The 26,033-nt window shown below is 38.3% G+C and overlaps 1 protein-coding gene across 1 annotated transcript in view; it reads left to right on the top strand.

Annotated features, from left to right (window-relative positions):
* Positions 1-26,033, top strand: part of LOC134211392 (GATA zinc finger domain-containing protein 5-like) — a 679,652-nt gene that overhangs the window by 272,519 nt on the left and 381,100 nt on the right. Inside the window, exon 6 of the mRNA XM_062688198.1 lies at positions 17,122-17,691. Within this exon, the coding sequence (XP_062544182.1) occupies positions 17,122-17,691 (570 nt within the window). The remainder of the gene's footprint in view (positions 1-17,121; positions 17,692-26,033) is intronic.

Below are 26,033 nucleotides of genomic sequence, written 5' to 3' on the forward strand. Positions count from 1 at the left end.
GCGTAGTATCATAAGGACGTAACAGCATTGCACTATGATCCAGGATACAGATTTACGCGGAAAGATGCATTTTACGCCAAAACTATATTTTTAAGAAAAAACTGTTGTTCTACAAAATTGTTCGAAATAGTAAGGCCATCATTATGGTTCTACTAAAAAAATAGGGTGGCCCACCATATAAAAAAAATTAGAAATTTTTTTTTTCTAAGAATATTGACATGTTATGTCCTACAAAGTTGTAGCGCAGCTTATTCCATTCAATTTAGCTAAAAAAACTTTTTCTGTAGCTCTTAAATTGGCTGATTTAGAGCAATTTTACCTAATTGGATTAGGGTGTACCTCAAAAAACAGTATTTTTGATCTACTTTTTTGTATTAGATTTCTCGAAATAGTCGTCTTCAGGTTTTTAGAGCTAAAAAAAATGCAACTTTTGATGGGTAAATATGCTCAATATCTTTTTCCAATTAAAAGTTATAATCGTTTTTCTGTCAAAATTACATTTTTTCATAAGTTGATATCTCCGGTTAGGGCAGACCAAAAAAATATATGTACACGGCATTTGAAAGAGAAATTAATATTCTTTATTACCGTCGTGCGGGGCTTCTTTTGACAAATCAGGGGCTACTTTAGACATTTTAAAACAAGAATGATAACGAAAATTACTATAAATGTGTCATTATCACCAATAGTTGGATGGCCACTTTCTGTTTCAAATTTGGTGTTTTTTCGGTTTAATTTTTTCAAAATAATCAAGAATCCAAAGTAGCCCCCGGAGTCAAAAGAAGCCCCGCACGACGGTATGTCCAAAAATTGGGGATATGTTATTTTTTTATCTCAAGTTTTATCAATTTTACTAAATTCATTTTTTTTTTTTCAAATAAATTAATATAACTCGACAACGGAGGAAGATACAGACATTATTCTTATAGCAAAACACGCGTTTTGAAAAGCCCCTAACCAGAGATATCAATTTATGAAAAAAATGTAATTTTGACAGATAAACGATTATAACTTTTGATCGGAAAAAGATATTGAGCATATTTACCCATCAAAAGTTGCATTTTTTGAGTCGCCTGAAGACGAATTTTTGCTTGATAAGCGCTCCATTCGTCTCCAATGTTTGTTGGAGTGTATATTGTTCGCAAGTTGACCAGATATCCATGGACGACTCAAACATTTCAAATGATGCTCATCGACGCTCAGCCCTGACATAAAAAATCTGGAAATCTCGTAGGATTCCCAAAATCCTTGATAGGTTCAGAAAACCATAGGTGTTGCGTTCGCCGTAATTGAAATGTGAAGCACGACCCTGATCTTCATTGATTTGCTTAAAATTTAGAATACATTACATATATAAAATATTGGATAAATTAGTTAGTTAAATTCTTTTCTTCGGCTTTCAATTCAGTGGCCTGACAATTCCTACGAGCATTCAAACGGCGATCTAACTACAACAAACTAACCTTCCCTTCCTGTTAGAATAACTTCTTTTAAAATAACTTCAATTCTACATCCCAATAAAACTTATTTGTCGTTAACTTTTAATTTAGTTAAAAAATGCAACAAATTAACTTATAAGAACGAATTTAACTCATATTTTCAAATAAACTGTCTGAGAAGCTGCACTAGTTTACATGTTTACTCAATATCAAGACAATACAGGTAGTTCAGTATTTTACTCGAATTTTCTTTATTCAATAAAAATCTTAGAAATAGCTTAAATAGATATCTGGCAATGATGTAATATCCTACTCATTCCTATAGGAAAATAAAACAATTGCTCGAAGCTCGAAAACTTAAGCGTATAGATTAAACTTGTTGTAGTGTTTGAATTTTATTTCAATTTTATTTATTTCGACAACCAACGTAGACTAGTACATATAAATGATTTTTTTTGTAATGCTTTAGTATACAAAATATGTAAGAATAACGCCAGGAATTCCTTTTGATATTCGTCCAGAAATACCTTCTGAAAATTCTCTGGACAGGCCTTCGAAAATTGATTCGGAAATTCCATAGAAACTTGCTCGAGGAAATCCTTCTGAAATCCTTTTAGTAAAACCACACTGTATTTCTTCCGAAATTCCTGCATTATTTATTCCGGAAATTTTGTTAGAAGAATATTTCAGGAAATTTATTACAGAATGAAAGAGGAAATACCAAAGGAATTTTCAGAAGAGTTTCTAACGAAAATCCTTTGACGAAATTTCTATACGAACTCTCATAGTAATTTCCGAATGATCCATAAACGAATTTCTGAAAGTTTTCTGAAGCGATTTTCGAAAAAAATTTAAAAGAATATCCGATGGTTTGAGACTTATTAAATTTCTGGAGGAATAACCGAAGGAATTTCCAATAAAATATAAAACAAATCCTGGATGATGTTCTAAAGAAATTCCAAATGAATTCCTTAAAGAATCACTGGAAGAAATTCTTTTAAAAAAAATTCTTGAAATAATTGCTGAAGGCATTTATTGAAAAAGTTCAAAGGAATTCCTAAACCTTTCCGCAGGAATTTCCAGAGCAATTTACAAAAGAAATTTCTGAAGGAATTCTTCTAAGGGAATTTCGAAAAGTTTTGCTGATGCAAATTCACTGATGATGAAATCCGACCAAGAAAATCTTTAAACAATTAGTTATGGATATTTAGAAGAAGTTGTCAAGACACAAGTATATCTTAAGGATTTTTTAAGGTTTTGCCAGAGGGATTTTTGAAGGAATATCCTGATACATTTCCAAAAGAATTTCTGGATCTATCTCCTAAGTATTTTCCTGAAACTTTGCCGGACGAATCCCTTAAGGAATGTCAGAGGGAATTCTTAGAGGAATGTACAAAGAAATTCAAAGAAATTCCCGAAGTAAATTCCGAAGGAGTTTCCAATAGAATTTTTAGGCAATTTGGGGGAAATTCCAATGTATTACTTAGAGAAATTAACAATGGAGCTTCTAGATGACTAATTGCATTATTTTTTGGGGATATTTTTTACGAAAAAAAATGTGTGGAGGACTTTTCTGAAATATCACCTGGATGAATACTGGGGAAATTTCCAAAGCAACTCCTGTAGTAAATTTCTAAAGAATTCTTGAGAATATCCGAAGATGTATAATGAATCGGGCCTGGTAGCGAGTCACTTTTTAGTGACTTGGTCACTTTTTTGAGTCTAGGTACCGTCGTCGGGGGTGACAATGGGTCAAATGGGGATGAGAAAGGGTCACTGTTTCAACTACTTAGAATGATTGTAGAATGGATTCAATGTATCTAAGGGCAAGAAGACTAAAATATAAGAGACCTTTTTGAACGATTTTGCTATCCGACCTCCAGGCTGCCGGTGAGAGCGATGACCCATTGTCACCCCCCAGACCCATTGTCACCCCCGATGGCGGTACTATTTGCATCCAAAAGTCGCTAAAGTCACTATTTTTCGGAAAATGGTCACTAAAGTCACTATTTTTGCTTTGCCTATTGTAACAAATTTCAAAATAAAAATCATTCTTACCTACTATTATTATAAACCGAATTAAATGTGAATCTGGTAGCAATATATAAAATTTGGGAAATATGCACCAAAAAGTTCCAAGCGTGTTGTGAGGTTCGCGAGTTGTGGAATGATGAGGTTATTTCCGATTCATGTCGACTATGATCTTTTTCTTCAAGAAAGGAATATGCTGCTTAAGGTTGACCTCGAGTATAGAGTACCAAATTGAGGAGTAACAGAACTACAACCACGTCTATTTAGATTCTGGCACAACCCCAGGCTAGATGGTGTTTTACCGTGCGTGCATACTGGCTTTGCAGGAAGTCGTGATAGAAAAAATGCTTAATGAATGGCTTCTTCAAAAAGAAAAACAAAATGACACGATGCTGCTAATTTTTGCTAACGAGGTTGTTCATTTTTACTCCGGCAAGATTAGTAAAGAACATCTATATACATAAGAATGAATTTCTGTCTGTCTGAACCTTATAGACTCGGAAACTACTGAACCGATCGGCGTGGAAATTTGTATGCAGAGGTTTTTGGGGCCGGGGAAGTTTCTTAACATGGTTCGAGACCCCTCCCTCATTTGGAAAGGAGGGCTCCCATATAAATAAAACACAAATTTCTTCATATCTCGAGAGTTGATCAAGCAAATTGAATCAAATTTGGCATGTGGAGTTTTTGGAAGGGAAAATATGTTTCTGTGGTGGTTCAATACCCCTCTTCCTTATAGAATGGGGGCTCCCATACTAATAAAGCATACATTTTTGTATAACTCGAAAACTAATCAGAGAATAGATCAAGTTTAGGCGAAACGGAGTTCGTCGGGTCTGCTAGTCTGCTCGCCTCAAGAAAGGGTCATGGTGTAAATAATTCAAAACAGAAATATCACATTTGAAAAAAAAAGATTCTATTTATTAACAATTGAGAATAGATACCCAAAAAATTAGTGAATTGGAATTTCTAATATCTAAAATAAAGCAACTAATCAGATTTAAAAGATTTATTTAACTCGAGATTATTTGACCACCCATTTTTTATTAACTTTAATACTAAAGTCTGCCATTCAGAATTTATAGTTTCTTAGAATTTCTGGATTGCTAATAAGAGACCATAGTTTTATTGGATTTTCAAAATTTTCCTCAGAATGCCACGTCGAGTTCAAAATCTCAAAAGCTTTATTTGTTATAAATTTCTTTATTATTTAAATTACTTTACATTTTTCAAACAAATGGTCCTAGCAAAGATTTTGCTGTTATACAGAAAACATCGAGCTCATATTAGACCACAATTGTTGTTTAATTATCATTATTTTGTGTAACAACTTGTTATTCACTACCCGTTACCATGACGCCTGGTAGATATTTTCTCGTGGTGTGTTACTTGATATGATGTCTCAATATGATCTTCTTCTTCTTATTGGCATTACATCCCCACACTGGGACTGAGCCGACTCGCAGCTTAGTGTTCATTAAGCGCTTACACAGTTATTAACTGCGAGGTTTCTAAGCCAGGTTACCATTTTTGCATTCGTATATCATGAGGCTAGCACGATGATACGTTTATGCCCAGGGAAGTCGAGACAACTTTGCCTAGACCGGCGCCGGGAATCGTACCCAGCCACCCTCAGCATGGTTTTGCTTTGTAGCCGCGCGTCTTACCGCCTCAATATGATACCATAGTAATATTGCTAGCTTCTGGCTTATCCAACGAATACCATCCTCGATATCCAACTCCGTGGTACATATGAGAGTTTTGCAGTCACTGGCCTCTTGCTTCCATTCTCTTCCTCTTGACGGTGAAGATGGGCGTGACCAGTAGTAGTAATATTCATGCTTTTGTTGTTTTTACCTTTTCTTGATTTCTGATAGCATTTTAGATTAGGATTTCAAAAATAAAACACTAGTTCGCAATCTACGAATTATATCATAACAATGATAATGCAATTCGTAGCTCTATCCTCAGTTTTAAACTTCATACAAAAGTCACTATTTGGTCACTTTTTCTGCATTTGAAAGTCACTATTTGGTCACTTTTTCGTCATCGTTGGTCACTATAGTCACTATTTTGAACGGCATTCATCGCTACCAGCCCTTATGATGGACTGAACGCAATCCAGATATTTTTTAGGGTTTTTCGTTTTAGCCAAAACAGTATTTTGTTTTATTTCTGTTCGGATTCTCGACAGAATTCCCGGAAAAATGCCTCTAAAAATTCCTGGAGGAAGTCCTGCGGGAGTTTCTGAAGAAATTCCCAAATTCCTGTAGAAATCCAAAAATTTATATGAAAATTTCAATATGTATTTACTTGAAAATTCCATTTGAATTTATTTCGTGGATTCCTTTAATAGGAATTCCTTTAGTAAAATAATGTTATATTCCTTTCAAAATGCCTGCAGGAATTATTCCGTAACAATTTGTTAAAAGAATTCTTACGAATTTCCGGAGATGAGCCAGCCTTGGGCTGAAAGTCTCTTCAATAAATATACTAAAAAACATCTTACGAAAAATTATTGATACAACAATAATAATAATAATACAACGGTGCGAGTTCTCGAGGGTTAAGAATTATCTACAAAACTTTCATTGAAATTAATATTTCTTCTACACTGCTTTGTAGGATTCCTGAGAAAATAAGCTCTTTAATGGGTCCAGTACAAAGTATTGCAGCAAATCCATAGCTGGTTCCATGTTATAGGTATCAAAAGCTCAACCAAAATCAAACTGAAGGTTTAATGGCTTGCAATTGTCAATATTCATGAGTTTTTATAAAAGTTCAGAATATGCAATAATTCCAATACAACATTTTTGTAGCTTTTGCCAAAACTACGATTCAGAAGATCTTGAAAAGTTGCATTCCCCGCACCTCCTGCTCGAAATCCTGGCTACGTATATGCTTTAAGAGGGTACAATATTTGGAGCACTCGTTTCCAAACTATAGCCTACGATTTTCATTTGACGATTTACATTATAATTGCCTACCTTACGGCTTTTACAAATGATTTATAGTACGAACAATGCACCACTCTTCCACTTGTAGTAGGTAGTTACCTTCGATTGATAACGTTGATAGTACGAGGGACTTGTCCAGGAATGTTTTTAAAAGATTCACTTTCATTGACCATTCCTCTAGTTGGAATTTCGGTTCGGATCGACGAGTAGGATGATTTTTCTTCATTTTACCCAAAACGTAGTTGTACGACACCTAATCGATGGAAGATTCTTGGTGCATTCTTTTTGACGGTAGCAAATTCTTCAGGTACTTCTTGTTGGTTCAAGAAGGGTAAGGCGGGTCTGTCGAAATGCTATTTGCATTCTTGTCCTTGAACCATGTTTTTTGGTTCCATCTCGCAAGGAAATGGCATCCGGACAACGCCAAGTAAGGAAATGTCTACGAGTATCCCTTTCAGCCACCTCAAAATCAGTCATAATGACAAATGGATCTAGATGGGTTTGGTTGTCATTGCAATTTTTGTTCAACAGCTCAAAAGTTCTTCTGTATGTGGCCTTCTTCAGAAGAAAAATGTGAACGAAGGGAGCAAATTTTCTACTCGTCGATCGATTGAACCATGCACAGTGAAAATTTGCTTAAACCCTTTTGGAACTACAGAAAACGTACCATCTTTAATAATGAACTCGGACATGGTCTCAGCAGATCATCAACGGTAGTGGAAATAATGATTCGTTGATCGCCCCTTTCACTATTGACCAACACGAAATTTCTGCCGTTAGAGGTTTTAGTCGAAATTGATTTAAAATAGTTCCCGTGCACCAAAGTTCATGAAATTTTGGATTTAGGCTCAGTTTTTATAATAGATTTAAGATATGTAATAATCCAATGGTCATAATCGTAAAAAGTTTTAAATTTTTTAAACTGCTTCCATACGCAAAAGCCCCTGTTCCTTTTCAAAACTGATTACTATGTTATTTATAGATAACCTGATTTTTCAAGCGTTTACAGAAATCTATTTGGATTACACTGACAAAAATCCAATCATATTCATTATGTGTGGCACACATAAATTTTGACTATAGCATTTCCCACATAACGGCCATGTGAATACGCATAGCATATTCTCGCTTAACATGTGAAAAGGGCCTACATCCATAACGTAAGTAAACGTAAAAAAAGTAAGTAACGTAAAAAAAAATGCATCGCAATTTCAATTCCCATTTCGCAGGTTTATGATATTTAGATCAGAAAAAAACTTCTAAAAGCTCATAATAAACATTCAACATTGTTTATTCATCCATAACTTTATTTGCATTGAAAATAATCAAAACAGTGCAGAAATCGATAAAAGAAAATTTTAAGTCTATTTTAATTTTTTCTCCGAAATAGGGCTTTTTGATAAGTTACTCTGTGTTTGCTATACATTGCTATACATACACTTTTTGTTTATGGCATTTTTTAAACGCAAACATGGAATAGGGGAAAAGTGGGTAAAACCGACACCCTAAGCAACTTTACAGCTCCCCAATCTATGAAGCAATTTTCCAGCCTAGAAATTTCATACAAGCATACTTTGGCTCTTCATGCATCAGTCCATGAGATCTCAGGACAATATTTCTTGATAGAATTTGATTTATGATGAAAACGCGAACAGTCCATCTTCCAGCCCAAACCGCTGGGGTGCGGGTAAGATCGACACCACATGAGGGTAGAACCGACACATCAAGTCGTTATGAAATCGAACATCAGAACAATTCTAAATGATGTTGCAATATAATTGAAAATGTTTAACAACATTCATTTTGATATATGTGTATAAAATTCATGTTTAGGGATCACTCATTAACGATGGTTGAACAAAATTTGATATATTTGAAATCATCACCACATATCATATTTTATTTAGTTTCTTTAGTGGGTCGAGTGAAAATATATAAAGTATAAGAATGTTAGTAACAAATTTACTAACTACTGTAAATATTGACCTACAATTAAATTTCACTTATTTTAAAAAGTCGTTTGTAATGGCGATTTAAAATAAATGCGTATAGTAAAGTTATGACAAGAAATGAAAAAGACTAGTTCCGTAGGTGACACGCTACATGTTTACAGGGGTGAAAATGGATCACGAAAGAACAACACTAGAGAAGGGATTGAATATATTTAAGAGCAAAAAAAGCCTAAAAATACGGTTCTTCTTTGAGCGCTATTGTTTTCCGACCTGCAGGTTTTCCTTGATGAATCAATATTACCCCGTAGACCTATTGTCACGCAAATTGATGATATGGAATGTAATCAGTCTACGATTAAGTTCTATTCCCCGGCGCCTCGTTTTCCAATCTTTGAGTTACATATATTATGCGAATGATGAGTCTAATAAATCAGAGGTATTTCGTGATTCGATGGCAGGTGTCGATTTTACCCCAACTGATAACATAATAATGCTGAGGTATATGCAGATGTTTATAATTAGAAAAGTTAACTATTTTTCCGCATACACAAAAAGATGTTCAATTATGGATCAGAGAATGATTAAATACTGAAAATCAACAAATTATTGTCGAAAAAGCTTATACACCGATGCCAAAATTTTACATAACTCATCTCCACAATGGTGATCAATGCTAATTGTCTGTTTATTATTACTTTTACACGTCTCCGCCAGTTACAAAATTGCTAGAAATACAAGAAATTAAACGTTTATTCAAAGTGTGTCGAAATTCTGTCCGATAATCACTTGAAATCAGAAATTTGAAGCGGTGTCGGTTTTACCCGCAGTGTCGGTTTTACCCTCAATTCCCCTAAGGCTTTTCGGGAGAGATATTTTTTCTCTCCGACCTCGGGCAGAAAAAAAATCCCGTTATCAGCCCCGAAGTTGGAGAAGGCTTATTCCTGACAGAAAAAAACGAGTTGCTTGGTGAAAATAACATTCAAAAATTAATTTTTATACGATTAGTAGCTATCAGAGGATGGGGGCAGCAGGGACTATGTCCAAGGGCTTGACGAACCCTCCCCAGGCCATCTGCGAGTTGTGGCGCCTGCCTAGGATGTGGTGGGGTTTGACAGTGGGCCCTGTTAAACCTCTATAAAAAGCTGCATGTATCCGCGAGTAGGCTCCGCCAAAGCGACCGTGTGCCGCTCAAAGCGCACAAGCCCAAGTCCTGGTGTTAGGTGGGACGCTAAACAGCCCTGACACGACGGCCCTCCGACGAGACAGGAGGTTTGCGCAGGCCCAATAAGCCGCCTTTAAAAACAACTATTACGAACGACATAGAAGATAATACGACTCGATACAATCGGCAACGACCTAGGCGACGAATAAAGGATCACGATTGGAAGCTTGGAACATGGAACTGCAATTCGCTAGGCTTCGCAGGTTGCGACAGGATAATCTACGATGAATTACATCCCCGCAACTTCGATGTCGTAGCGCTGCAGGAAATCTGCTGGACAGGACAGAAAGTGTGGAAAAGCGGGCATCGAGCGGCTACCTTCTACCAAAGCTGTGGCACGTGCAACGAGCTGGGAACCGGCTTCATAGTGCTGGGAAAGATGTGCCAACGCGTGATTGGGTGGCAGCCAATCAACGCAAGGATGTGCAAGCTGAGGATAAAAGGCCGTTTCTTCAACTATAGCATCATCAACGTGCACTGCCCACACGAAGGGAGATCCGACGACGAGAAAGAAGCGTTCTATGCGCAGCTGGAGCAGACATACGATGGATGCCCACTGCGGGACGTCAAAATCGTCATCGGTGACATGAACGCTCAGGTAGGAAGGGAGGAAATGTATAGACCGGTTATCGGACCGGATAGTCTGCATACCGTATCGAACGACAACGGCCAACGATGCATAAACTTTGCAGCCTCCCGCGGAATGGTAGTCCGAAGCACTTTCTTCCCCCTCAAGAATATCCACAAGGCCACATGGAAATCACCTAATCAAGTAACGGAAAACCAAATCGACCACGTTCTAATCGACGGTAAATTCTTCTCCGACATCACGAACGTACGCACTTACCGCAGTGCGAATATTGAATCCGACCACTACCTCGTTGCAGTATGTCTGCGCTCAAAACTCTCGACGGTGATCAACACGCGTCGGAGTCGTCCGCCGCGGCTAAACATTGGGCGGCTACAAGACGGTAGACTAGCCCAAGACTACGCGCAGCAGCTGGAAGTGGCACTCCCAACGGAAGAGCAGCTAGGCGCAGCATCTCTTGAAGATGGCTGGAGAGATATATATACGTAGCGTAAATTTTGATGGTGTGTTCAATTGTGTGGGGATTAATGGAAAACTAAAATGTTTCAATGATGTATTCTTCACCATTCTTGATAAGCATGCTCCGCTCAAGAAAAAAACGATTAAAGATCCAAGTACTCCTTGGATCAATACTCACATTCATCGATTGATTAAAAATCGGTCCGAGGCTTATGAATGTTGGAAACGCGATAGAGGGAATCAGCGTAAATGGAAAAATTTCACTTGTCTTCGTAATTTAACAAACCAAGAGGTCAATCGTACAAAACGTCAATATTTTACCTCACAGTTAAGAGCTGCCCTTCCTGCTAAGCAACTTTGGAAGAACATTAAACGATTAGGCTTAAAACAAACAAACACTTGTATGGGTGGAGGGGATGTAAGTGCTGATACTCTGAACTCATTCTTTGTTGCTCATTACACTCCACTTTCATTCAATCAAAATGACGACGTTGCAACACACCCGAATTTCTCATTTAGGTGTGTTACAAATGACGAAATACTTAGTGAGTTTGTTAAATCTTCTTGTGATGCTGTTGGCAATGATTCAATTCCACTACAAGTTTTAAAAATGTCTTTAAGTGTTACTCTCTCATACATTCAGGATATCTTTAATTGTTGTATCACTTCCTCAGATTTCCCACTTGATTGGAAAATCGCAAAAGTAATTCCAATAGGTAAGATTGACCACCCAGTTACTGAAAGAGACTATCGTCCGATCAGTATTCTTTGTGCCCTCTCAAAAATATTCGAATCACTACTCTCTCAGCAACTGAATGACTACTTGACACACAATGATCTGTTATGTCCATTCCAGTCTGGATATAGGAAATCATGCAGCACCGTAACCGCGCTTATTAAAATAGAAAACGACATTAGAGAAGCGTTAGACAAGAAGATGGTCACTTTACTGGTTCTTCTTGATTTTAGTAAAGCATTCGATTCTATTGATCATAGACAATTGTGTAACAAGTTAAAATATAATTTAATAATCTATTTAGATCAATTCTACATAAAATTAATTCAGTCATATTTGTCCAACCGATTGCAATACGTTGACTTCAACAACCAACAATCTGAATTAATTCCTGTTCTAAGCGGGGTGCCTCAAGGTTCAATTCTCGGACCGCTACTTTTCTCAATGTACATTAATGATCCTCCATTGAATCTGTCACATTGTCGATTCCACCTGTATGCAGACGACTGTCAATTATACATATCTGGGGTCCCTGGCACAATATCAGAAATGGTAAATCGAATGAACTCTGACATTCAGAGTATATTGCTATGGTGCGAGCAAAACGGCCTGATTCTTAACGGAGGAAAAACGCAAACGATTATTTTTCACACAAAACGTGCCGTTTTGTCGAATGTACCATCAGTTAGAGTGGGAAACGATATAATTGAATATTCTAATGTCGTCAAAAATCTCGGTTTAATGATGGATACTAACTTGAACTGGTCACCTCAGGTTAATGCCGTGTGCAGTAAAATTTATAATGCCTTACACTCGCTTGTATTATTGAGACGGTGTACTCCCCAACATATCCGGATTCAACTGGTCAGGTCTCTTTTAGTTCCACTGTTTGATTATGGTGATATTTTGTTTGGCCTTGTAACTAAAAAAAACACGAAAAAACTAAACCAAGTACCCTGACAGATACGTATTTCGACCTCAACAGTAAGGCCGTCTTCAGTGTCTTGTGTCTTGTACTTGACTCGTATCTGTCAGGATACAATTAAGTGGTGGAATTCAATGGGATTGTTCAAACTCGTCTTATGACAGGTGAAAACATTCCACTAAAAAGCATAAACCAAGTATTCAACGCTGCTACACGATATGCTTTTAATCTGAAAAAGTTTGATCATTTATCCAATTATAGAAAGGCTATTCTTGGAACTGATTTTACAAATCATTTAAAGTTTAGAACCTGTATCCAAACATTCAAAATTATTAACAACTCTCCAATTTATCTTCGAGATTTTTTTAGATATACTCGTTCTTCGCGAGGTTCGTTACTTATCGTTCCTAGATGTTTCACAAACAGTTTAAGAGACTCCTTCCGCCTACGAGCTATAAGAATTTGGAACGATTTACCTAGGAATCATAGGTGCGAAAGAAGTTTTTCTTTATTTAAGCGGAATCTAAATATCTTATTCAGTATGTAGTTATTGGTATTAGATGTTGCATAGTAGCATAAGCATTGAAAATCAATATGTGATTATTTATGTTGCTATATGGTAATTGTTAATAAATAATAAATATTCGATCCGCCATTGGAAGCACCGCAACCGCTGCACTAGGCACGGTGGCTCCGGATCAGAGGAACGACTGGTATGACGGCGAATGTGAGCAGTTAGTTGAGGAGAAGAATGCAGCATGGGCGAGATTGCTGCAACACCGCACGAGGGCGAACGAGGCACGATACAAACGGGCGCGGAACAGACAAAACTAGATTTTCCGGAGGAAAAAGCGCCAGCAGGAAGATCGAGACCGCGAAGAGACGGAGGAACTGTACCGCGCTAATAACACACGAAAGTTCTATGAGAAGCTGAACCGTTCACGTAAGGGCCACGTGCCACAGCCCGATATGTGTAAGGACATAAACGGGAACCTTCTTACAAACGAGCGTGAGGTGATAAGGTGGCGGCAGCATTACGAAGAGCACCTGAATGGCGATATGGCAGACAACGATGGCGGTATGGTAATGAACCTAGGAGCACGCGCGCAGGACATGCCACTTCCGGCTCCGAATCTCCAGGAAATCCAGGAGGAGATCGGCCGGCTGAAAAACAACAAAGCCCCTGGAGCTGACCAACTACCAGGAGAGCTGTTTAAACACGGTGGTGAGGCACTGACTAGAGCGCTGCACTGGGTGATTACCAAGGTTTGGGAGGATGAGGTTCTGCCGCAGGAGTGGATGGAAGGTGTCGTGTGTCCCATCTACAAAAAGGGTGATAAGCTGGATTGTAGCAACTACCGCGCAATCACATTGCTGAACGCCGCCTATAAGGTACTCTCCCAAATTTTATGCCGCCGACTAACACCAATTGCAAGAGAGTTCGTGGGGCAGTACCAGGCCGGAATTTATGGGTGAACGCTCTACCACGGACCAGGTGTTTGTCATACGTCAGGTATTGCAGAAATGCCGCGAATACAACGTGCCCACACATCATCTATTTATCGACTTCAAAGCCGCATATGATACAATCGATCGGGACCAGCTATGGCAGCTAATGCACGAAAACGGATTTCCGGATAAACTGATACGGTTGATCAAGGCGACGATGGATCGGGTGATGTGCGTAGTTCGAGTTTCAGGGGCATTCTCGAGTCCCTTCGAAACGCGTAGAGGGTTACGGCAAGGTGATGGTCTTTCGTGTCTGCTATTCAACATCGCTTTGAAGGGAGTAATACGAAGGGCAGGGATTGACACGAGTGGTACGATTTTCACGAAGTCCGTCCAGTTATTTGGTTTCGCCGACGACATTGATATCATGGCACGTAACTTTGAGAGGATGGAGGAAGCCTACATCAGACTGAAAAGCGAAGCTTAACGGATTGGACTAGTCATCAACACGTCGAAGACGAAGTACATGATAGGAAGAGGCTCAAGAGAGGTCAATGTATGCCACCCACCACGAGTCTCTATCGGTGGTGACGAACTCGAGGTGGTAGAAGAATTCGTGTACTTGGGCTCACTGGTGACCGCCGATAACGATACCAGCAGAGAAATTCGGAGGCGCATAGTGGCTGGAAATCGTACATACTTTGGACTCCGTAAGACGCTCCGCTCGAATAGAGTTCGCCGCCGTACCAAACTGACTATCTACAAAACGCTTATAAGACCGGTAGTTCTCTACGGACACGAGACCTGGACGATGCTCGTGGAGGACCAACGCGCACTGGGAGTTTTCGAAAGGAAAGTGTTGCGTACCATCTATGGTGGGGTGCAGATGGCGGACGGTACGTGGAGGAGGCGAATGAACCACGAGTTGCATCAGCTGTTGGGAGAACCATCCATCGTTCACACCGCGAAAATCGGAAGACTGCGGTGGGCCGGACACGTAGCCAGAATGTCGGACAGTAATCCGGTGAAAATGGTTCTCGACAACGATCCGACGGGAACAAGAAGGCGAGGTGGACAGCGAGCAAGGTGGATCGATCAGGTGGAGGACGATTTGCGGACCCTCCGCAGACTGCGTGGTTGGCGAAGTGCAGCCATGGACCGAGCTGAATGGAGAAGACTTTTATGTGCAGCACAGGCCACTCCGGCCTTAGTCTGATAATAAAATAAAAAGCTATTAGAGGATGCTATCGAAAGGTATTAAAATTGAATTTGTTCACTTTTTATTGTAGGCCCTTATCAATTGCTGAGCGATATATAAGCAAAAACACACATAAATCTTATTAACTATGTACCGTGGATAATCAAAATTCGGACACACTCAAACTTCGGACGCTACAATTCGTATGGGAAATTTTATGAAATATTTCATCGAAATGTTTCGTGAAGCTGGATCGGAAAGACTAATATCTTTCGCTTGCTTTAGTATAGGTAGTTACATTTTAATAAGACATGTTAAAACAATGCGATGAAATGATTGAAAGACAGTCTGAACTGTGCAGTGAAAATTGTTTTCAATCATTCTTCCCGGTACGGTGTAATCAGGTGTCCGAAGTTTGAATCTTTGTGTCCGAAATATGAATACAACCCCGCCGGTGTCCGAGGTTTGAAACAAACAGAAGCCGGACATTTCCATAAATTGCAAACATTCTTCGCAATATCTTGCACATATTAAATACGTAGCCGAAAGATGAATACTGTACTTAGTGATTGCAATGGTGATTTAAACGGTGTGATTTAAAATGTGAGTTAACAGGATGATTGTACATTAGAAAGTGCTTTAGCGTCCGAAGTTTGAGTTTGCACGGTAGTAACCTTTATGTGGATTCTCCTATAGCGGGTGATAATAAAATTTATTGGTAAATTTCTTTAGATTTTTGCCAATAAAAATGTGTGGATTTTTATTAGTGTACAAGTTTTTCGTTAAAAAGAAGTAGAGTGATGCATCAAAGATACGATTGCAAATTGAACGTAGAATTACGTATAATGCGATAGTGGATGCCAAATTTGATCATCAACATTTAATGCATGTTCATAGTGGATGGCTGATAGCCCAAATGTAGGCCATTTACTGTTAATATGCAATTTCAACATTGGTTGGCGAAATTATTTTTTTCAATAGGCGAATGCATTGAATCAATTATTTACAATAGCTGTACTGAATCTTAGAGAGTTTACTGATCGACTCATACCAAAAACTCCAGAGTCCGTTGAAAAACGGCTGAGTTATAAGCTTCCCAACAAACATTGCTGGTGGGCAAAGCGCTTATATAGCCAAAAATAGTCTTCTTCAGCTGAAAAACTAGCTTATTCAGCTAAAATTGTTTGTTGGGTTGGACTTCCTGATCTTTTTTCGTGACGGTCCCAAATTTGAATCTTTAAAACGACCTTCTATCTTACTGAAGAACGTAATTCTACGTCAAAATACAGCCTTCTGGTACAGCTTTGTTGTGCGAGAAAGGCAAAAATGCCTGTGACTCATCATGAAAAGTTTAAAAATTAATTTGCAACCTATTTATCAATATAATGCCAGGGTAGAAAACATTTATCATCGCTATACTAAATTCCGTTGACAATTAGCAGTTTTGGTAGCATTTAATTAATAACTAGTGTGAAGGTAAATATGTATGTAACGTCATTTCGAATCATCATCACACCCATGACACATATCTATGACTTTTCACATGAACAGTGACTGAGTTCGAACAAGGGTACGAACCAGTCACGTTTTAACTTTAAACACTTTAAATGCGAAGTAGTAATAAATTAGATGTTATTATTTCAGGAATTGTCGGAAGAAAGTACTCTCTAACTTTCATCTGGAGACTGATTAAAATTGTATTGACGTTTCTTTTTTTCCTAAGGAAATTTCACCTCATTTCCGTCAAAAGCGGAACTACTCACAGTTTAGAGTAGTCCTGTTTTCAAAGGAAAATCAGGTAAAATTTTTGGTGCGAGAAAAGGGGGCAGTACAATTTTACTCACTGAGTAGATCAAAGTTAGCGTGTATAGAATTTAATTTTCGAGCTCCCATTTTCGATGTAACGCCTATAACATCTGTTTTTCACGTTTCGACTAGGGAAACATTCATCAGCTTCCACTAGTATCCGCTAGGTGGTCTTATTGTTGCACACTTGTGAAGTTGTGTTACCGCACGTTAGCTTTTCATGGAAGGAAATGGTTGTCACACATGCATCATCAACATCATGAATCACGATAACCGGATTTAAACGGCCGGTCATGATGCACACAAATTGACTTTATAATGTATCGTTCTCCTCCATCTCCCTGCTTTTCAATTACAGACGAGGAACAATATACCATCTACAACTCAGTGAACGGAACCAATTCCTCCGTCCTGCCAAGTCTAGCCAACACGTCGGCATCGTCGCTAGCGTCAGCGTCGTCAGCAGTAGTACCAAATACTAATAGCATAACCAACAATGTGCCTTTATCACAATCGGCTCAACAGATTAGCAGCAACATCAATAGTAGCAACATTAATAGCAACAGCATTAGCAGCAGTAGTAGTAGTGGCCCGCTGAGCTTATCGGCGATCCTGTCCGGGTCGCTCGGTGGTGGGCCGCCCCAGCCCGGAAGCGGACCGGGCAGTGGGGGCAACTCTGTGATTGGTGCCAACATGATAAGCGGTGGAACGGCCGGGCAAGCCCTGGCCAGCATACTGACCGGGAACACCGGCACCAGTATAGGTGGTTCCGGTTCGGCAACCAGTGGAATGATGACCGGAGGTGGGCTATCGCACTCGCAGTCCGCCCACCAGATAGGGGTGCCGGGTAATCCGATGTCGCAGCACCAGGCCCTCCAGCAGCAGCTGCAGCAGCACTTTGCCAACGTTGCTAACAGCAGTAGTTTAGGTGAGTGGATTTTATTTTCTTCTCAAGGGTATTGTTATGAGGGTAATGAATTTTCTGGCCATCAACACGTGGGTCGTGGGTGAACAGAATGAAAGGCAGTCGGGGAAATTAACTTTTATAATAAACATTGCTTCCGGGGTAGAAGTTATGATGGGGTGGCTGTCCTACTCAGATGCAACATTCTGTAAAAATATAAAATTGGAAAAGGCTATCAGACGGTTTTTTAGGTAACAGTTTTAAGTTGAATTTTTGTCCAACGAATAAATATTTATTTATTAATGTATTTCACCATTTTCAACATTAAGTCGTTGCACTATTGTATTGTCGGCTTAGCACCAACTTAGAATTCGGAAGTCGCAAGGCCATGCTGAAGGTGGTTGGGCTCGATTACCGATCCGGTCTAGGAAATTTTCGGGTTGGAAATTTTCTCGACTTCCCTGGGCATAAAAGTATCATCGTGTTAGCCTCACGATATACACCTGTGTTCAGAATTATAGCAGCGGAAGCCGTTTTTCATACAAAATGGTCAACTTTGACAAGCTGTAACTTTGTACCTCGATGACCGATTGAGCTGATTTTGGGAGTGAACTACAAATATGTTGAAATTTACACATAGTAAGTATCATTTTTTTTTTTTTCGAATGACGCGTTAAAAATTTACGCACTAGGTCAAAATGTTAAAAAAAATAGCAGTTTTTATTTTTGATCAATTGGCCAATTCAAATGTCAAATTCCACAATTTGTATTTTTTGAATTATAAACTTAGTGTCTCGCAGCACCTGAATTCAAATTGATAACATTCCAATTAATTGTTTTCCTGATATTTCCAAAACAAAAACTGCTATTATTTTGAACAATTTGACCTAGTGCGTAATTTTTGAACGCGTCATTCGAAAAAATTGATACTGAGTATGTGTAAATTTCAACATATTTGTAGTTCACTGCCAAAATTTCAGCTCAATCGGTCATCAGGGTAACAGCTTGTCAAAGTTGACCATTTTGTATGGAAAACGGCTTCCGCTGCTATTATTCTGAACACAGGTGTATGAATGCAAAAATGGTAACCTGGCCTAGAAACCTCGCAGTTAACTAAGCTGCGAGATGGCAATGTTCCAGTGGGGGATGTAATGACAATGCGATTAAAATACGTATAACCAAACAAACAAGTGTTTTTTCTCATTTTCCGACATTCTATAGCAAAAAGTGCATATCTGTTATAAATACTTTGCTTTGTTCTTCACTTCGAGAAAATTGTGCTGGGAAAAATATTTCAAACAACACATACCGTTCTGCTGGAACGATACCATGCTCTAGCATTCCAAGACCTCATGTTATTCTGTTATTAGGTTTGTGCTACCCACGATGAAAAGCTCACCCGAGGAAAGCGAAAGAATGGAATGCATGTATCTGAACGTTTGCCTTTCTTTGTACACTAAGGCAAAAGGAAAGTTCATATATTCAACTCAAAAATGGATATTTGGCACCATAATTATTAGGTTGATATCATGGACCTCGGTCCATGGTATTATTGAAAATCGGCTAAGATCAGAACACTTTTGTTGACAATTAATCAGTTCAAATAATCTTTCAGATAAGTTTTAGAATTTATGTTTTATACAAACAGTTTAGAGCATAAGGAATTATCAGACGCTCCTATAATAAGTGCAACCGCTAAGTTTATTATATGGAGAAACTGGGTCTTATTACGATTATATTTTTTGGCGTTTTCAATACATGAGAGAGGCATCATCATCGCAAGGTAGTTTAATCTGGGTTTTATTCTTGTGCATTGAAGCAAATCTTGTTGTTTCTTTTATGTTGACGACTGTGTGAGATGACTAGATGTGACCTACCTTCATCGGGATTGGAAAGCGGGAAATGTGAAACTCGGAGCATTTGTTTGTGCGTTACCATTTCGTGCATGTCGTTGCCCTTGTAATGGTTATTAAATAGTAATACAGTTCCAGTTTAACAAAACCGAGTAACAGCGATAGAAAAATACCGGATAGTATCTTTCGAATTCAACATGATAACGGCCTTCGTTCTGTATGATCTTTTTAATCTCAGTATTTACTTTTTGTAGTCCTGCTGAAACATAGTACTGGAAACCACAATCAATCGTTTTGTCCTTTGATCCATATTCTATTAACGAAGCAGTTTTTTTTTACTAATTTTATTTGCTAATTATCTAATACATGCATTCATCTCTTAGACTAGGTGTTCCGTGTTTTAACACTATCATCCTTATTTGCTATGTTATAATTTTAATTATTATTAATACATTTCAATTGCCTCTGGCAGTTAGAATTTTTCCTCTGGTTGAATTGAACCATGTAGGAATTACAATGTTTTCAACTTAAACTAATCTTAACCTATTTTATACTAAGGGTACAAGGAGTTAATCGTTGCAATAGAAGATTGCAACGATTTTTGTATAAATTGGAAATTATTTTGTTGGACATTTGTTGCAATGTCTCAATATTAGAAATTCTATGAAGTTCATTGGTACTATACCACGGAGGCAACTTCAGAATCATTTTCAGAATTTTATTTTGAATCCTCTGAAGTGCCTTCTTTCTGGTATTGCAGCAACTAGTCCATATTGGCACAGCATATAACATGGCAGGTCAGGCAGGTTTGTTTGTCAATCAAAAGTTTGTTATTAAGACAAAGTTTTGATTTTCTGTTTATAAGTGGATATAGACACTTAATATATTTGTTACATTTGGCTTGAAGGCCTTCAATGTGATTTTTAAAAGTTAATTTTTGATCTAGCAGAAGTCCTAAATATTTAGCTTCGCTAGACCAATTAATTGGAACCCCATTCATAGTGACAATATGTCTGCTAGAAGCTCTCGGCTTATGTGGGAAAATTATAAGCTGAGTTTTGGAAGCATTCGGGGAAATTTTCCATTTTTGCAAGTAAGTGGAGAAAATATCCAAACTTTTTTGCAATCTACTACAAATGACACGAAGGCTACGCCCTTTGGCTGAGAAACCTATATCATCTGCGAACAAAGATTTTTGACACCCTGGTGGTAAATCAGGTAAGTCAGAAGTAAAAATGTTATACAAAATGGGCCCCAGTATGCTGCCTTGGGGGACACCAGGCCCTTACAGGTAATCTATCAGATTTAGAATTCTGATAGTTTACCTGCAGTGAGCGATCTGATAAATAATTCTGGATCAGGTGAATAATGTACAGAGGAAAATTTAAATTCATCAATTTTACAATCAAGCCTTCATGCCAAACACTGTCAAATGCTTTCTCTATATCAAGAAGAGCAACTCCAGTCGAATATCCTTCAGATTTGTTGAGCCGAATTAACAACTTTGGCGTTTTTCCATTTATCTGGGAAGTATGCCAATTGAAAACATTTGTTAAATAAATTAACCAAAAAGGATAAAGAGCTCTCAGGAAGTTTTTTTGATAGGTATGTAGAAAATACCATCATCACCAGGTGCTTTCATATTTTTAAATTTTCTAGTAATAGATCTCACTTCATCAAAATTTGTTCCCAACGAAGGGTCAAAAACATTCTCTTGATTGAGAATGTCTTCGAAGCTCCGTGTAACCTCCTGATCCTCAATTGAACTAGTGAGATCTAGACCTAAAATTATGTGCACTCTCGAACTGCTGAGCAAGTTTTAGAGCCTTTTCGCAATTTGTTAATAAAATTTCATTTCCCTCTTTAAGCGCTGGAATTGGCTTTTGAGGTTTTTGAGAATATTCGTTAATTTCCAAAAGGGTTCCTGGGATCCAACTTCGAGACATTATTCTCAAAGTTGGTATTTCTCAGAACAGCGAAACTTTTTTTAATTTCATTTTGCAAATCTCGCCAAATAACTTTCAACGCTGGATCGCGAGTTCTTTGGTATTGCCTTCGCCTCACATTTTTAAGACGGATCAGTAGCTGAAGATGAAGTCAATAATAATGGAGTTGAATTTAATTTCACATTTAGGAATTGCAATGCCTCTGGCTTCGACAATTAAATTTGTCAAAGATACGAGAGCATTATCAATATCACTTTTGGTATCGAGAGGAATATCAACATCAAAATTCCTATCGATATACGTTTTATATAAATCCCAATCAGCCCTATGATAATTGAAAGTAGAGCTGATTGGATTATAAATGGCTTCTTGTGAGATTTCAAATGTCACAGGAAGGTGATCAGAGTCAAAGTCAGCATGAGTTACCAATTGGCCACACAGCTGACTTGAATCCGTTAAAACCAAATCAATTTTCGAAGGATTTCGAGTGGATGAAAAACAAGTTGGGCCATTGGGATATTGAATAGTATAATATCCCGCAGAACAATCTTCAAATAAAATGTTGCCGTTGGAATTGCTTTGAGCATTATTCCATGAACGGTGTTTGGCATTGAAGTCACCAATTACGAAGAATTTTGATTTGTTGCGAGTCAGAATTTGAAGATCAGCTTTCAACAAATTCTTTTGCTGCCCATTGCATTGAAAAGGCAAATAGGCTGCAATGAAGGAAAATTGACCAAAATTTGTTTCAACAGAAACTCCCAAGGTTTCAAAAACTTTGGTTTCAAACGAAGAAAATAATTTATGTTTGATACGTCTATTAATGACAATATATGGTGGGGTCGCCCCACCACAGGCGCTGTCAAGACGATCATTTCTGTAGATAAAATAATTTGGATCTCTTTTAATGGAGAGTCCGGGCTTTAAATAAGTTTCTGTTATAATGGCAATATGCACATTATGAACTGTTAGGAAGTTGAATAATTCATCTTCCTTACCCTTTAGAGAGCGGGCATTCCAATTTACAACTTTCACACAATTATTTAGATCCATTAAAACGGAGTCCGATAACAATTTTTTGTGTGTACTTTATACCAACCTGAACAGCTTCTGGTATGGTATTTGCTTTGAACATTGCATCAATCATGTGATGCAATTGTTCAGTTAAAAAATCAAAATCGGAATTAACGAAGCAGTATTTATTTATTTAAACTGATGTGATAAAATTTGCATAAAAAGTTTAGTTACAAGATGAATCGTTGCGCAAGTGTACCATGCGGCGCCATGCGTCTCCATATGCTGTTATGTTTATATGCTGCTGAACATTTTTTCAATTTCTCTACCTACCGTTTCTCTTAGGAGGCCTATTTTTGGTTGAAAAACACTCGTCTATAAACATGCAATCGTCTTCTTCCAATATAAATATAAATCATATTGATCTTCTTATTATTCAGTGGCTCTAGATGCCTAGGTCTGCTTTTCGATAATCTTTTGGAAAAAAATGAAACAAGGTGTCAGTCGTCATCAGGCAGCCTTGACGGTAAGACGCGTACCCCAAAATGCCCATCGTATGGGCTGCGGATCCGGCTGCTGACGAGGATTTGGTGGAGTGGCTGGCAATCGATCCCGTGACCATCCGCTTGTAAGACGAACGTGTAGCAAACTACGCTACGGGACCCCGCTTGAACGGGTAATAAGGTAAAACATATCCACCCGTTAGGCCAAATTACTTTTTTGGCAGAGCGACTTTTTCGGCCAAATGACCAGTTCGGCCGAACGACATTTTCGGCAGTTTATCCATTTCGGCTAAATGAAATTTTCGGCTAGTTGGGTCTTGGCCTAATGGTTTGTTCAGTCAAATGACATATTCTGCCAACACCTTTCGGCTAAATACCTCGATTCGTCATTTGACCGAAAGTCATTCGACGAAAAGCAATTTGTTTGAATGCCACTTGGCCGAAAAACACGTTAAGCCGAAAGTCTAAAACGGCTATTAGGTCGAAAATGATTTGACCGAAAATGTCATTTGGCCGAAAACGTCAAACAGCCGATAGGGACATTTGGCTGAACTGGTCATTTGTTGAGCTTTGCTTTGACTGACTCCACATATCTATGGTTGCTACTCCGTGATTGACCAGAATCAGTGAAATTGCACAAAGAATCAACTGAATGATTAACTGGGATTGTTCAAGCATTCTCAGTGTGCAAGTTTCAGTAACTCAAATGTTCAAGGATTATCAGTTAGTCGGTAGGTATCGTTTACACAATGATTTTAAACAACCATGACTCGACCGCATAAAGCAGAACAAATTAACTACCTGCACACCGAGCAGGAACACGATCAAACGCATATCAATTGATTTACTTTTCGGCCGCAGAAAGTATAACGATGCCAGATTTTTCGACGTGTCTATGAACCGAGCATGGACACCACTCACAATGCATGTCCGGCGGCATATGCAAACTGTGGAGGATCGTGTTTTGGACGACCGAACCGCGACGAATAGCACACGCACTGTACTTACTTTCCCAATGGCTACTGCAAGCTATAGAAGATCGCACTTTTTTCGACCGGAGAAAAGCGCAATACATACGCTTGAGCCACCGAATACAAGATAGATATTTTATTCTTTTAGCGAATACTAAACACGCACTGCACTTGCTTGCTCGATGGCTACTGCAAACTATTCCGATGCATTTTTGTTGTTCGATAAAGGCAAAATATATAATACTTACTATGAACTGTCAAATGTCTAAAAAAATAAAACAAGCGACACGTTACCGGGTGTAGTTTTTCACTATTAAGTTTCAAGCTTTTTCGCGCACTGCACTTGCTTGCTTGATGGCTACTGCAAACTTTTGAAGATCGCGCTTGTTTCGACCGGAGCACCGAACGCAAGATAGATATTTTATTAGAATCCCGACGACTAAAACATGTACTGTACTTACTTGCTCGATGGCTACTGCAAACTATTCCAGTTGGCCGAACTGGTATCATCAAATAAACAACTACCTGGAAATCGTCACAGTCTTCGATACTGTTAATCACCACACAACAATGCTAAGCTCACGCACTTCAACGCTTCTTATTTGTTCGCAATACTAGAATTTATATAAACATATTAGAATACATTTTAAATAGTATCCTCAAACCGAACAAAAAAGCACCTCGGCTCAAAAACTTCTAGCCGCACCGTGCTGCCAAAAAGTCAGGAGCCTTTTTTAGTATGCCAATAATTCTTCATGAATAATAGAAAAATTAGCTCATACGTTGACGTTATCATGTTATTTATAATTCTCTCAATTTCAAAAAGTGAAAAAAATATTTTAAGCTCTTTTTAGTGGAATGTATTCAACCGTCTAAGACGAGTTTAGTACTTTCCATTTGATTCCACTACGTTTTGTTATCTTTGCAGATTCGTATTTCGACGACCGTCTTAGACGGAAAAAAATATTGTTTTTAAGTGTTTGGAAGGAATTTGGATGAATGAATATATCTTCTCAACCAAATAAAAATTATTGTGATTAATACCATCTGGCAACACGATGACGTGGAACGTGCATATTTTTGTTTACGTCGCCTTTTCTACCGACCCGAGAGAGAATGAGAGTGAAATGTTGAGAGATTGAATGAAAATCGCTTATGCCGGAAATTGAATTCAAGTATGCCAGAAAAGCAATCGCTGTGGCTGAAATACGTGGTACACCTCGTTTATTTCAATCAAATAAAAGCTTTTCAAACGATGTTTAGCAAAAATAGCTATTTTTAAGAAGAAGTGAACCCTATTACAGTATTACACGGCCCACAAAATTCAGGAGAATTTGCTTTCTGTCATAAATATCAATTAAATAATGCAGTCGTACGCCCAGGAATGGCGTAAGAAACCCTACTTTAGGAGTTGATTCCCACCAGAATTCCTGGTTGTTTTCCAGACGGATTCTTGAACGAACTCCAGAGCAGCAGTTCGCAACCTTTTTTGTGTGGTACCAAGGCAGATGCACTGTATGAGGTACCCCCTGACAAAGTTTTTTTTTGTATTAAAACTTTCCTTAGAATAAGGGCGATAATAAAAATGATTCTGCCAAATATACGCAAGATTAAAAAAGAATGAATGCGTGGATTTTGGATTGTTTCGTGTAGTCAACTCAATTTTTCATGAGAATCAAAGGCCAGAAACAAGCAAAAACAAACTGCTTTAAAGCGACCCCCGTGCATTCTTGGAATGACCTATACAGGTGACTACTTGTTTGAAATTGATAGGAAAAGTCATGTGCGGGAAAGGGTTTCCATTTTTCCCGGGAAAGAACTTACCGGGAAACCGGAAATTAAATGATAATTTCTCGGGATTTCCTGGGATCACAAAAAAAAAATACTCGAGACAAACTCAAAATCTTACATTTTGTTGTGAAATATGTCTTAAAAAAATAAATTGTCTAAAAGGATACACTCGACTTCAGGGATGCTTGCTACTTGGTCCTCAAATGATGGTTTCCGTTTTCCGTTCAGTTCGAAAAGTGTTAACTCCTTCTGCAAAACGTTCGCCATTCATAAGTATCAGCATCTGCT

The sequence above is a fragment of the Armigeres subalbatus genome, chromosome 2 (genome assembly GCF_024139115.2).
Source record: "Armigeres subalbatus isolate Guangzhou_Male chromosome 2, GZ_Asu_2, whole genome shotgun sequence".
Lineage (NCBI taxonomy): Eukaryota > Metazoa > Arthropoda > Insecta > Diptera > Culicidae > Armigeres > Armigeres subalbatus.